The sequence below is a fragment of the Varroa jacobsoni genome, unplaced genomic scaffold (genome assembly GCF_002532875.2).
Source record: "Varroa jacobsoni isolate VJ856 unplaced genomic scaffold, vjacob_1.0 scaffold_1217, whole genome shotgun sequence".
Classification (NCBI taxonomy): domain Eukaryota; kingdom Metazoa; phylum Arthropoda; class Arachnida; order Mesostigmata; family Varroidae; genus Varroa; species Varroa jacobsoni.
The window spans coordinates 1-14,584 of NW_019214119.1; the positions used below are offsets into that span (position 1 = coordinate 1).

The 14,584-nt window shown below is 41.1% G+C and overlaps 2 protein-coding genes and 1 long non-coding RNA gene across 3 annotated transcripts in view; 2 read left to right on the forward strand and 1 right to left on the reverse strand.

Moving 5' to 3' along the window:
* The first annotated feature begins 15 nt into the window (after nucleotides 1-15).
* LOC111267763 (dual serine/threonine and tyrosine protein kinase) lies at nucleotides 16-2,861 on the forward strand. Its single transcript, XM_022846249.2, has 2 exons — nucleotides 16-267; nucleotides 433-2,861. The coding sequence occupies exons 1-2, from the start codon at nucleotides 59-61 to the stop codon at nucleotides 812-814; spliced, it is 591 nt and encodes a 196-aa protein (XP_022701984.2). The 5' UTR covers nucleotides 16-58; the 3' UTR covers nucleotides 815-2,861.
* LOC147752494 (uncharacterized) lies at nucleotides 1,247-3,856 on the reverse strand. The gene is made up of 2 exons (XR_015313941.1): nucleotides 3,679-3,856; nucleotides 1,247-3,386 (listed from the first exon to the last, which is right to left on the reverse strand). It is a non-coding gene; the product is annotated as an uncharacterized LOC147752494 (long non-coding RNA).
* Nucleotides 3,857-3,995: 139 nt separating this feature from the next.
* The window catches only part of kst (spectrin beta chain, non-erythrocytic 5 kst), a 77,221-nt gene continuing 66,632 nt past the window's right edge, over nucleotides 3,996-14,584 (forward strand). The window contains exons 1-3 of the mRNA XM_086971439.1: nucleotides 3,996-4,056; nucleotides 4,290-4,569; nucleotides 5,672-5,757. Coding sequence (XP_086827565.1) covers nucleotides 5,751-5,757 — 7 coding nt within the window. The 5' untranslated portion in view covers nucleotides 3,996-4,056; nucleotides 4,290-4,569; nucleotides 5,672-5,750. The remainder of the gene's footprint in view (nucleotides 4,057-4,289; nucleotides 4,570-5,671; nucleotides 5,758-14,584) is intronic.

Here is a 14,584-nt window from a genome sequence, read left to right on the forward strand (position 1 = left end):
CTTGGACAATAAAAATCGAGCTAAAATTACTGATCTCGGCTTCTGCAAGCCTAACGCCATGATCTCGGGTTCGATTGTGGGTACACCTATTCACATGGCTCCTGAGTTATTCTCGCAGAAGTACGATAAACGCGTAGACACGTACGCGTTCGGCATACTCTTCTGGTATTTGTGCTCCGGGAGCACACTGTTGCCAGCCATTTTTGCCGACTGTCCCAATAAAGACTCCCTATGGAACAATGTGCGCAAAGGCGCCCGACCCGAAAGGTACGCTGGAAACCAATTTAGCTCACCAAATTGCCTTTAGCAATTCACAGCTAAAAATGACTGTCAGTTACTTCTAACCTATATAGCTAGAGCTGCTTGCTCATTATATTACCGGGTTTATCTAGGATTCATTTTGACGTTTTACTTTTCACTACGCCATAACAGACTACCGGTGTTTTCGGACGCATGCTGGGAGCTTATGTCACAGTGTTGGCATCGGGAACCCGATCAGCGGCCTCATTTGGGCGATGTTGAGGAACGCATCTTAGCAATTATGGCCGCACACGAAAAGGACGATGAGCGATTGCACGACTCAATGGAAACTGTATGGAGTGCGGAGGACGCAGTCGACTCGGCAATGTCGCACCACAATAACTACAATGGACATGCAACTCACGTGATGAATAACACTCCTTTAGTGAAGACCTCCTCGGGTCGACGAAAGCAATGGCGACCGCAGAGCCCGACAACGCCGATTCCAGCAAACGTTCCGGTCACGGCCGACGACGCGAACCCCCCAGCGAAGTGGACACCGCTCGTGCACTAGGAAAATGAACGTGACAGCTTAGGATAGAAACGTTACAGATAACAAAGTTTAGCTCGAAATCTGCTTGACTTTAGCAGAGGATCTATCATTATTTTCTTAACATTGCCTTTAGATCTTTCTATCAACCTATATGTGATATGATTTACATGTTTTTCTCATTCTTGAAAAGACAACACCGTTTGAATTATTATATAATGACTATACAAAGAGCCAAAGCGATCCTGTGAGAATAGGGTATAATTTGTATGAGTGTACACTTTCCAGCAGCAATAGCTATTGTTTGATGATATCTGACTAACTTCCACTACCTGTTATAGCATGTATAGGTGTTACTTGGGCTAAGGCTTCAGTGAAGTGTATTGCCTATATGTGTTCGGCCTCCAAGTAGGTGCGAGCACTGATTGTCATCGTAAGGTCGATTTGTCATTTGACTTCTTCTTTTTTTTCACATCTGTTTAAAGTACCTGCGTGTTTAAGTCTTAGTACGCATGTATAGAGACCCGTGTCAGTATGATTGCGTTGGTACGGATTGGCACTCAGTTGCCGAATGAGCGGAATTACTTCATTTACTACACCTGTGCTCTGCATCCGCATATCTACATTGGTACCACTACCAAGCCTCATAAGAACGCGAGCACTAACTCGAATACTGAGAATGAGAAGCTTAAAATACGCATTTAATCAGTGTACTATTAGAGACCCGGTGGCCACAAGCATTACGGGTTTACTCCTGTCGTCCTTGATAAATGAGCAGATTGGCGAAGTAGATTATTTAACGGCACTAGTCCCAGCGCAGATTAGCGTCAGACGGTTCTGCTCTGATGTCCTTTTCAGTAAAGAAGAAGAAACATTTTTTACATCGGTACGCCGCGTTTTGAAAAGATAAGTCAGCGCATGCGCAGTGCATAAGGGTGTCCATGTAGTCTGTGTGACAGGCGGTGCAGACGGGCGTGCTAAAAGGAGTTATTACGTTATTTAGATGTACAACAAACCATGTACAATGGAAATTATTTTAAGGTCATCGGTGCAAACGCGTTGGCTGGCGAGAGTTCTAACCTATTAAATTTGAATTGGCAATCGATCTAGATTGCGTATCGACTCACGCCAGAGGGCTTGGAAATGGCTGTGCACTGGCACCAACATCACAGCGGTAAAATATTATCGCTAGAAATAATAATCTTTATTATAATAGCTGATTAATTATACGATTAAAATAATCGAAATAATGTAAGACAAATTATCACTTACGACCAAAGGTATTTGCAGACTGTCGAGCACAAACACTTTTACCTCATGGAGCTTTATCGGACATTTCCGCTTATCAAGCTGCAAGTATTCTAGTTTGGTTGGGTAATTAATTTTAATAAACATTAGAAAATTTGGCGTTGTTACTGTAAACATGTTAAGTATTTACAGTATCATGATTTAACTTGCCACATGTTTGATTTTAAAGAGAAAAAAAAACACCGTTATTAGGATAAAAATGGCCGCTGTACGATGACGTGTGGCTCGGATGAGCTGACCGTTATGATGACGAAGTATGAAAGAAGGAGAAGTTGAATTTGAGCTATTTTACTGACGTTTTTCTGTGTCAACGCGCTGATTTACGCATTGTATAAAAATGGTGCAACACTCTCAACAGCGTGATGAACGAGTCACTGAAATCGAGCGAATGCCAATGAAATGTAAGTGAAGTCGTGTGTGTATAATGAATTTCTTGTAACACATATATATATATATATATATGTCGGAATCTGTCGATGAATATTTTTTACACTCATTTAAGGCCACGGCAGTAGTCGAAGTGACAGCTATATATAATTAAATAATAGAGAGTAGATTTTTGATTTTCCGTCAAATTCAAACGAAAGTTGTGCAAAACGATTCATAACGATAAACTAAACTGTGGGAAAATATGGCGCGACTCAATGGACGTAAGACAGCTAGTAAGTATATACGGCACCCAATCGTTAATCAACTGACAGAGATCTGTTCCCTGTTCATATTTATAACGAATGAATAAAAACAAATTATTTATTAACTGTCATATTTTACTGTTAACTGTTCATCATCATTCGGTGTCCGAGAAGACTCTAAATAAGTGGTCCTCATCTAGGTGTCTACGTTCGAGCTACTACTAAAGGTGGATATATCGATGTGGATTATCCTGTTCCGTACAATCGTTTTATCGTCTCACACAGCTTTCGCTACTGCTACTAGAACAGGTTCGAGATAATATCAGAACACTATTCGTTTAGTCAACGCCTGATCCGCGAATGGTGTCGAAACCCGTGTGTATTTCCTTTGCTGCCTCCGAGTTTGGAAGAACCGGCAGGTCCGAAGACGTCGCCTCATATATAATGAAGGGATAGGAATTACGCCGTTAACGTGCCTTTCCTGTGTGCTTATTTCCTGTTGCTTCCTGTGTGTTACAGACATTTGTAATGCAGTTCAGGACGCTTTGGCGCATTTTTTCGTCGATTTCCACCGATCCAATTCAAATACTTGATACTGTCCACTCAGACGGCCCGCTGCAGGACGGCACAAAGTGTGTTTACAACCAGTTTCGAGCCTAGACCATTTCATTGGATGTTTCACGATTAGTTGCCTAAATGACTAAATTACTTTGGGCAAAGTGTCACGATGATTCTATCTTAAATAAATAATACCTTTTTAAGGGAAACATTTACGAAACACAATCGGCAGGCTCGACGCGTAGCCAGCATCGATCAGACTGAAATCTCACATTCTTATAACAAACGGAGAACATAATCTTTATTTACGTATTTTTGAGCAGAGGTCTGCATGGTAGATCATTCCTGTATCTTTAAATCAGTTCAGATACTTGTTTGTGTTGGACTGACCTAAAAAATATTCGTTCACGTATTAGGTAGGTGTCGAATGCAGGCTTCTTTTTACTTCGAAATGAACGATCAGCGGTGAAGTTCCATGTTTCTCAATTGCTACAAATACAAAGTAGAATGCAACTAAATATTGATGAGATTGGACCTTCCTCGCACCAGGAGGCCTTTGCGTCACCGTAACAATTCAAGTGCAACAACTCCGAGGAACTACACCCGACACGTTCACTAGTGCACGTTATGTACGCCCCGAAAGACTTTATTTAGAAAACGTGTTAGCGAAAAGAAAATACTTAGTGATTTTGCATGATACTATGCGATCTAGAACATTCGACCGCGTGGTGTCGCTCCGGTGTCCTGCGTCTAAGCTAGGGAAAACAAGTAAGTTCGAGAGGACTGTTTGTTACCCGAAGTGACTTTGAAACTAGCCGATCATCGCTGGCAGTGTTCGTACGGTTGCTGTAATGAAATCATTGCTAAAAATTCACTGAAAGCCGCGGACAGCGACTTCGACAAATGCAAATATATTGTCCCTCTGCACTTGTACATCATCTAGCTGTTATTTACGTTGTCTGTTAGCAAAATTATCTAATGCGTACTATAAAATATAAAAGACTTGGCCAGTTTTCATGTCGGCTCCTACGTGCATAAGCGAGTCGTATGCGAGGAAGAACCTGTGGAAGAAGCTCTGTCATGTCAAGTTTTCGAGTGCACAATTAAGGTATCTTGCCAAATTTTAGTGGGACGGACTGAATCCAGAATGCTAATAGGAATAGAAATGATCCGTCTAGTGTTTAAGAGAGAAGTGTTACACGTTTCTTCACGAAGTATGCCCTCGACTGTTTGTCGTTAGTCTGCAAGGTACACGATTGCCGTGTCCGTCCTAGCTGTACGGTGAGTAAAGGCTACGCAGTTTACACTAAAAAATCTCGAATATATTTATATTGACACAATAGATCACTAATCGCGGTTAGGGACACAGAGATGACTGATTGCTTGCATTTCCTGCTCGGTATTTAATCAAAAACTGATAAGTTGCAAATTTAGTCTGTATTTAAACAAATTCGTTCCATCGTGAATAACTCGCCTACTATTTCGAGCGTGTAGAGCTGCCTCCGTTGTTCGAATCTGACCAGTACCGTATAGGCGTAGAAGCTGATAGAGCCAATTCGAAGCTGGCTCTGGACTTCTGTGTAGGGATTCCGTGTAAATGGGGCACGAAGTATTTCATATGCACGAGGCGCTACAGAAGGGGCCTTGGACTGATCACTCTATAGACCTCCTAAGTAACTGTCATTGCGCTTTACTGACAATTTACACGGATAATGATAAGGAAACTGATAATATAATCTTAACAATTCGTTCTAAAGAAAACTTCGTACTTCCCCTTCCGTTCGCCTAACACACACAACACATTTCACTTCTGCCGTACGCTATCTATCGGCACAAGCACTGAGTACTTTGAAGCTTGTATGCAAATTCTATAAAACAGTTTCTTCGGAACAAATTTAGTGTGTGCTTCGTGCCCAAGAATTTTTTCTTTGAATTTAACCGTCCCCAAGAGGAATCAGCAGATCGAATGGCTCCTTAACGCAACACATTGTCGTTATCACTAGTATTTTATTGAGGGACATTATTGGGCCTGATTGACACGATAGTTGGACAAACATGAAAAACGGAAAAGGCGCAGATTAGCGATCATAGAAAATATTCTCTTTAGAAAACGATTAATTTTTATGAGGATGTGTAAGGCCTATTTGTATAAAATAAGCACTATCCACTTTAATAACATTAAAAATTCGATGATTTGATCGCTAAAACAAATTAGTAAAAAAACAGAGTAATTTTCTCTTTGCTAATAAAAATAAAATTCATCTTATAGGCCCAACGGTGAGCTAACAAATTAAGATTTAAAAAATAATCAAATTGGGAAGCTCGGTGCATTCGTTACAGCGTAACGTAAATAATTAATCACTTATGTTTTTGTTTTTTCCAGTAAAAAGTTGTCTGGACAATTCAGCTTGGTCGTCTTTCCGGAATAAGTAAAGGTCTTTAATCTGCTTTAAACAGACTGGATGACAGGTATTGTGTTGCACCGCATTGTTAACTAGATATATATGTATTGAAATTGAAAGAGATGTTGATGAGGCAGAAAGAGAGCAAAAAAACACTAGCGCTTTTACTATAACGCTAGGATCAACAACTCTATGGGCAAATGCTTTTCGCCGCACCAATTTAGGGCGGTAAAACCTAGCAAGTTGTTGTGTCTTGTGAGCACCTACTAGACGCTCCTGAGCTGCGCTCTTCTTTTACCATTGGACAGGGTAACTGCAAGTCTAGGTAAATTTCTAAGTTTCTTCGTACGCGGATATTACGGATTAGCGCGACTCATAGCACACGCTAACATACAGAGTGATTCTGGAGGACAATGATGCAGTCTTCTGCTGGCCAGCTCGTTAGTGCGTTGTTCCACGTCACCTGAAGGAACGTGGCGTCGTGTAGAAACTACACGGTCTATAAACTCGCGTTGTTCCTACCAAGGGGGTCTGGCAGACGCATATGCGTCATTTCTTTACATGTAGCATCGCAACAGTACGGTGGTGGCAGACGAAACTAGGACGAGCACGAGCCAATCGTCCAGCGAATCTAAACCATTATTCTTGCCTAGCTAGTTACTTGACTGGTTCGAGACAAATATATCGTTTAGAATGATCGTACCGTACATCTTTGTTATATTACTTTATATTGCAGATACAAAGTCGGCTTGGTTTTTTGCGCTTGTCACTTCAACATCTGTTTGCAGCCTGAGTCCAGAGAACACTTTTGGTGACGCATACACGTAAACTTTCAGATTAAGCAATTAAATTTAGTTCGTATAGCAGAAAACGTTTCAACGTATGAACTAATACAATTTAAATAGCTACAACGGTCAAAATATAACGATTCATTAAAAGCGATACCCGTTATGTGCGAACACTAACGAAAGAACAAAACGAGCAACGGTACATACGAAATTGGCGCTGGGCTGGTTTGCACTGACAACTTCCAATGCTGGTTGAAAAGTCGTATGAGCGTATATGGTGCACTCAGTACGTGCTATACGTATCCCCGTCTGCCTGTCGCAACAAGAACTGATGCTGGGTGAAACCTAGTTTACTGCAGATAATCTTACGCCTTTACTAGCTTACAAACAAGCATTGAAGTTGAATCTGAAGTATTCTGTTAAAAATCTAGTAAAATTAAGTCAATAACTAAAAAGGTGCTCTTCGTGTCCTAACTAGAATGAAAACATTAATTCGTTCATAAAATTTATTTTGCTGGCTACTATAAGGGCAATTGCTTAACACACTATACAGTTAATATTTCGAGCTATAGTTACAAACAAAGAACCTGGTTCCTCCAATGATTCCATGCTCATTATGATAAAATTATATTACTAAATAGAAATGTTGAAATATACATTTATTGCGCAGCCTTTTGTAAAGAAATGAATTAACAATGTTATGTTTTGATAGAGAAAAATCTAATGTTGCTTTCAAATCGTTCAATGTTTCCATGGTTATATATATATATATATATATACATATATGGCCATAGAAACGAACGTACTGTACCATATATATTCTAGTTTTATTTACCCTATTTAGTATGACTTCAAATTTTAGATTATTTGCGCCTTATAAAAAAGGCAGATGATCCCTGCTTGTCCAGTTGGGATATGGCTACAAATGCTGCTACTAAAACTAATCAGGTCTCCGTTAGACAACAAAGAACTGCCTTAGATTTCGCACGTCGTACATATTTGCATACATATAGAACTAGTTTGTGTATCATGATAAAGACAACAATCTTTAGTGAGTTCTCTCTTTCCATTGACCTATATATATATAGACGTCAAGTACATTTTCAAAACAATAAGTTCAGAAGACGTTGACTCGGAAAATCTCTAAGTTTGCCTGAAATCGCCACTAACCCTTTACAGCGTTCACCAAAGTTTGGCTTCTTCTGTGCCAGCTTTTGTGTGGATCTTTCTCTTTTTTTTTGTTTTTATGCATACATATTACTAGCTAAACGTGCACTTATAAAACAAATCAGGAGAGTTTCAAATCTGCCTAATGTTTCTTCGCTTTCTATAGGCTTACGTAGTGCCTCGGGCACTCTGTATGCACGTCGAACAGCCAAATCTTCTTATGCCCTTCCCAATAAAAATAACCAACCAAAAGCCTCAAACTTTTATGAGCAAATTACTTAGGCCATGGCAGAACTTCCATTGCTGTCCACGATGTGATAACTTCAGAAGTGAGTGAACGAGATTCCCCCCTTGATAACACTACAACAACAGCACCAAATAGATGCCGATCACTACAGACTAGCGGAAAAAAATGGTGCGCGCTTTACTAAGCATGCGTTTATTGACATATCGTTGAATTTTGGCGCCCTCAACGCTGAAAACATGCAGTTAGCGCCATCTGTCGACGTCCTCTTCAACTACCCGGCCCTTCCCTCGGTGCTTCGAACGGCACCAGCAGCAACGTTGCGCTGTGGCAGGTCATCACCGAGGAGCGGCAATATCAGCATCATTACTACTAGTAATAGCGACAACAGTGGTACGACCGGCAATAGTATCCGCGGCTGCAAGGGAGCAAACGAGTGGTGTCTGCTGCACCTTGACGAACTGAGGAATGTTTGCAGCAAGTCTGCCCCTCCGCCTGTCGGGCTCTCGCTGCTGGTGTCGCGGCAGGCGGTTCGTGTGCGCTGTCGTCGTGTCGTCCGCGTAGTATCGCCGCCGCTAATGGTGTGCTGGTGCGCTGTCTGTCCTGCCATCGGGACGACGACGGCGGCGACTACGGGTTGTCGTCAAGCAGCGGGCACTGAGAGGAAATTCACCAGCACTACCCATAGCAGTTGCAGTACTACAAGTGTTCCGGATACGATTGTCTACGAGGAGACAGCGACGGCAGTTAAAACAGAGCTACAGATAGTAGCACGGTAGAATCGCAGTTGGATTAGCGTAAAGAGCAAAAATAGCTACTGTCTGAGATTTTAAATGTAGAAAGGTGAAGAACGAAGGCAACGCTTAGCTTAGGATATTGACAGTTGCGAGCAGAATACGTTCGGTGAAACTTTATGCGAATAGCTCGATTTACAGATTCAGCTGCGAAGAGTTTCTCGCTTCATATGCTTACGATACAATATCGCAGTAACACACGTGAAATTGGCAGCGGCCGAATAAGAGTTCGGTGAGCGTCAACAGGACTCGACGAAAAAAGGTATCCGTTCGCGAAAGGATTGTGCTATACACCTCCGAGGATACTTAACCTACTTTTTCCGCTGGTGCATCAGCCGCTCCGTCGATATCTCGATGATGGGTCTGCTCTCGTCTTTAAAAGTATGAGAATCAGCATGAGGCTCTGATATGCATGGTGTACAGTGGGATCACTGACAGAAACAATTTTACGGTATTATGTGGCTGGATAGTTGGTCGTATAAAATAGTAGTATGCCAAAAACGTAATGTGCGAAGTGTCTACATTATGGAGGATTAACACGACCAGACGATAGCGGAGGAAATTGTCGTGGCATCGAAAAAGAGAACATTTGGTGTCTTCGAGAGGATAAAAAGAAGGAAGGTGGACGTATCGATTAATCGAAAGGTATGCCCTTGTTATCTGTGTCCATGCTTAGTTGTTCTTCCATGAAATGACTTACTTACGATAGCAATATTTTCCCGAACAATCGACAGTAAATTTATCAAATTCATTAGACATAAACATAAAAGATCTAACCGACCCGCCCATTGGGGTGACATATATGACGTCTTATAAAGGATAAACCGTAATAAAAAACGGATCTGGTCTAACAAAGTCTTAATCAATAAATCTCAAATTTAAGAGTCATACATACGCTGACTTAAAAAAACAAACACTGAAGATTATTGCTACTGCTTCTCTTACTGCTGCTGGTCTTGTAACTGAAAACTCGTGATTTGTAGCGGAACCAGACAGCATGCGTAGTCAGCTCATTAGGCACCGGCGCTCTCGTCGCTGGTTTTCATTCATTGGCAAAAGGGATTCATACCAATCATCTTCAGGTGCTATTGCTACAAGACCAACAAATGATTGTACATATTAGCTCTAAGTAAATACTTCGTGTATACATGTATTTGCTCGGAGCAACTATCGGTATGACTAGTTCCGTAGCGAGTGACACCGATCGAAGCTGTCACACCCACAACGCTAACGTATATAATTCGCCTTCGTTATTCTTCGATGAAAAAGCGTGCCGCTACGACGTTAGTATTAGGCGACAAACAATCAGTCTAGAAAGGTGTTATCTCTGAGATGTTACCACCAATTTTTATGCTTCGGGTACTCAGAGATGCCATCGACGATTTGACGTTATGCAGTGCCGCACATCGGCTATAACAAATGCATGCCCAATGTATCAGGTACCTTCGAGGGGCGGTCATAGCCCTTCTTACGCGGCCATTCGTCACTGCCACGGCAAGACGACAGCTGCAGTAACATGATGCACCCACTATAACAACCGCAGCAGTAGCAACAACAGTTTAGCGCCAAACAACGGCCCTTCAGGAAGATTTTGTTGAGAGGAGTCCCGACCAAAGGCCCGTTGCCCGCCATCGACGTAGCTTTCAACATCGTTGTAACATCATCACATGAAGCCCTCCCTTCTCCCCCCGCTCTGCTTTTAGCCCCATAAGATGAAATTATTTCGTTTTGCAACCATAATTTGTGTTAATAGCAGATACAAAACAATGACAGTTGTTGTTACTATTATTATTATGACTGGCATGTACACATACAGAAAAATGGGCACGTAAGTATAAATATGTACGTGCGCAGTACCGAATCGCGACTCATGCAGTCTTTAGAAAATGATTACTCACTGAAAAAAAAACGTTTTTGTTAGAGCTGTAGTCATATTATACTGTCGTAGCCAGGTCAAGCGGCTGGCGGAATTGTTTGTTGTTAATTACAAATGTATATGTCAAGGCGTACCCTTATCTGCTACCATGTTATGCAAATGGCTACCATGAACTGTTGACAAGTTCATGGTAGCCACTTGCAGCTTTGCCCCACGTCTGACAGAATTGAAAATACGCGATCACCCAGTTGGATTTTTTGGTATTCTTCAGATTGAACATCATTTATCGTTTTACAGAATTCACGATCCTGTCATATTCTACCGCGACGCGCATAAAAAATGGTATAAGCATTTATAGTAATTAGCTAGATGACTATTTCCATTCTGGTAAGCAGCAGCAGCAGCAGCAGCAATTAAGGTGCAACGACAAAAAGAACTGTTTTTTTATATGTTTTTGATTCGCGCGACTCCGACTTTGTAGTTCGATAATGGCTGCATCACTTTAGTTGAAGAAAGGAAAGCCATTTGGTACGTGGGCGGTGTTCTGATACAGTATTACATATCATTTTTACATCTGCGGCGACCGTTGTCCATAAGAGTATTATGCGTCTCGCAGGGCCCCATGGATCAAAATTTTACTGATTAGAGAATTCAATTTTACTCTATGAGTACTTTATCCAAGTACATACATACATAGAAAAAGTCGTAAGCGTGGTAAATGCGGCGATCTGTACACCTTGCCATTGGTCGTAACGCTTTGGCTAGATGTATACTATTTTACTTAAATGTAAGCAAGATAAACATGTGAGAATTGGCATCTACTATAATGTCCGTTTTCTATTCTTTTTTAACGTATATCCTGTGAACACACCGTTGAATAATGATTAGCTGGAGAATATTGCAATAAGCTTAGCGATGCTCAATTGGTCGGCTTAAACCTTCCACCATTTAAACGAAAAAGAACAGGCATAGTAAACGTTTCCATTGGCTTTATAATGAGGACCCGAAACGAAAACAACGCAGAAACATGCTTCTGCGCTCGTTTATTGGTATTTTTGTGGGCTCTCTGGGCGTCTTCGTGAAGCCCAGTTGTAATTCTTAGGTGTGAAGAATGGCGCTACCTTTACTCTGTCGCATTAGCATCCGCTAACGTGAACGGCTTACCATCAATACACGCTCAATCGTTGACTTACAAAATCACTTGATAAACGCTAGTTGCTTTGTCGAAGCTTCTCACGCGATCAGCTAACATCCAATTACAACCATCGTTTATAGTTTTTAGTCCCATCCTGGACATTGTCGTCTTGAGCACGGCAACGTTAGTTGAAATATCAATTATACTTATTTTTGTCGCTTAAGTGTCATTGGCACTTTACCTACGTCGGTACTTTGTAACTGCGCCGCCAGAGGTCGATATCGAGTGGAGATGAGGCCAGTTCCGCAACGACACAAATGACGACGACGATGCTAATGCTAACCCTTTCGCTTTGCCTTCAAATGTCTCGCCATTCGATGACCTGAATGCCATGAGGGACGCGTAATCAATGGTGAGCGAATGAGAGAAAGAAGTTCTCACTGGACCGGAGCGTCCCCTGACTGGCTGTCTGTCTGCTGCTTACAAGTCAGCCTGTTTTGTCGTTCCTAGCGCTGACTCCGGCTATACGTTTCAGCGCTAACTCGGTTATTATCATGGCTTGGATGTTTGTTTTTTCTAGCCGTTGCCGCCGTCGTGGTTAAGCAACCTTTCGGTAATGTTACTACGGCTGATTATGTTGCATTGCAGCGCAATAGTGGTTAGTGCTTACGATGGACACGATGTACACAATGCGCGGCCTGTTCATTTGCTTGTGCTTACGTCATTGTTGTTGTCGTTGTATTTATTAGTTTGCAGAATATGTTTTGATCGTGCTTCTTTCTCGGCTCATTGTTGTCCATCTGCTCGTTCATTTTACGTGTCGGTTTTTTCCCTCTCAAATCCTATCTTGGAACCCTGATTTCGTCATCATTGATGACGCAGCAGCATCGGTGATCCTTTTTTTTGTCCATTTGTTGACGACGACCACCACTACTAATAGCCGCTTCTTCATTTCATGGCTAGAGAAAGCCTGCAGAGACAAAACAAAAGATTATCTATTCCGATGTCAGACAATATTATTATTATTATTATTATAGACATTGTAGTTTCTTCAGAAATTTTTTTAACCGGCAAATTCTACAAGCACAACAATATGTCTCATATCAGTGGCGAACAGTTTTGCTGTGGATTTCAGCTAATACAATGGTCGGCCTTTGTCTGGAAATACGAACCGCCTATGATCGGCAGCAGTAGTTTACGTTTCTGAGCGAGCTAACATGGAGTTAAAACAGGCCATCCATCAGTGACGGGGTTGTTTTTTCTGCTTACATCGGGTATACCTTACCAAAGCAATGTCTTGGATATTTATAACTTAGTTATATAGCGTTAAAATAGTCCTTGAAAGCGTTCCCAAAAATGTTCAGTAGAAAAGCATCTTGTCTTCTCCTTGACAAAAAAAAAATCAGTGTTTCGGTCGTGCTTTACTACATCAACAATGATAGCAAGCTAAGCTGATTACAACCTGTTAAATACTGCAGGTCGTTCCGAAGTGAGAGATAACACGGAGTGCTCGATGCGTTGTATACGGACAAACATTTTACATTTTGAAAATGATTAATGGTGTGCGACAGGGATCTATCCGTACAAGTTTTAGTGGACGGAGCTGGAGGAATCGGAGTGTTTTGTGATTTATGACGAACCACTTACTTTATAGCAATAAATGATGCCGTAGTCAGAAGCCCTAGGAACCGTATGTAGAATAGTACGTGCATCCAGCCATATACATGCAAGTGTAACGAAAATGTTGGCCTAATTTTATTCGTTGCTAAGCCTATAATGCTTGTAATTATGCAAGGAATCAACATCACTTCTTAGGAAAAGTTCTTAGCTAGTCGCGAGCTAGTATTAAAGAAGCTACAATCATTATCGGAACCTGGCACTACTGACTAAACACATGCTTATTCCTGCCTGTGGTTTAAACAGTAAAATAATGTTCGACGTTATCTATAATGGCTTCTTTGTTTACTATACACTAGTACCGTTCGGAATTGCTTCTAGATAGCGTCTAACCGTTCCTTTTGTATTCCGCATTTTATTTATATGTAAATCTAAATGAGCTACAACTATTAACAGGCCGTATAGATCAGCACACCAATGTGGTGCGTAACACAAATGTTCTTCCTTTTACGTTGTCCGGCGGACCGCGCCGACTAATAAACGTTGTTCCTTCTCTCTCGCTCTTTAGTAAATGAATCAGCTGCCTATTTGATTACCTATTTATCAGTTATCAGTATGTTTTTATAGCGTGTGTGTAACCCTCTCGATGTGCTAAATCAAAGGAAGACCATTGCGGCGGAAAGTTATCAATTACACTGTAGAGAACCTGTCTCGAATCTTGAATAGGCCTGCGGATGGTGATAGGGTCCTGCTGCTATCACTATAAAAAATAAATTTACATGGTAAACTTTAAATGATCCCCCGATGGCAGAATTAATTATATTAAAAATAAAGGAGTTGTGATTTGTCCGTGAGTCAACGGAAATTGTCATCATTATATTATATTCTGCAAGTAACAAGGGTGGTTCAAGACGTGGTTCGACATGTTGAAAGATAAATGAAAGGAAATGTTTTTCCAATATGCCAGTGACCTGAATTAACACATTTTTCGGCAGTTACGATCTTTTCACTTACTCTATGGTTATCTTATAGCTATACGAAAACAACCTAAGTAATTACGTGTCAATGTTCGTCGTATCTGGAATGGGAATTCTGTCATTTTTAGCGCTGTCCCTGAACAAAAATAGGCGTTCCGACAGAATATTCTGCCTGCAATCACGACTGTTCGATAGAACTATTGTAAGCTTCAATCAAGACCTGAATTACTATTTAGTTTCAAAACATTTTCTAGTTTGCAATCCAGTTTTTACTGGTAATTATATATATATATATA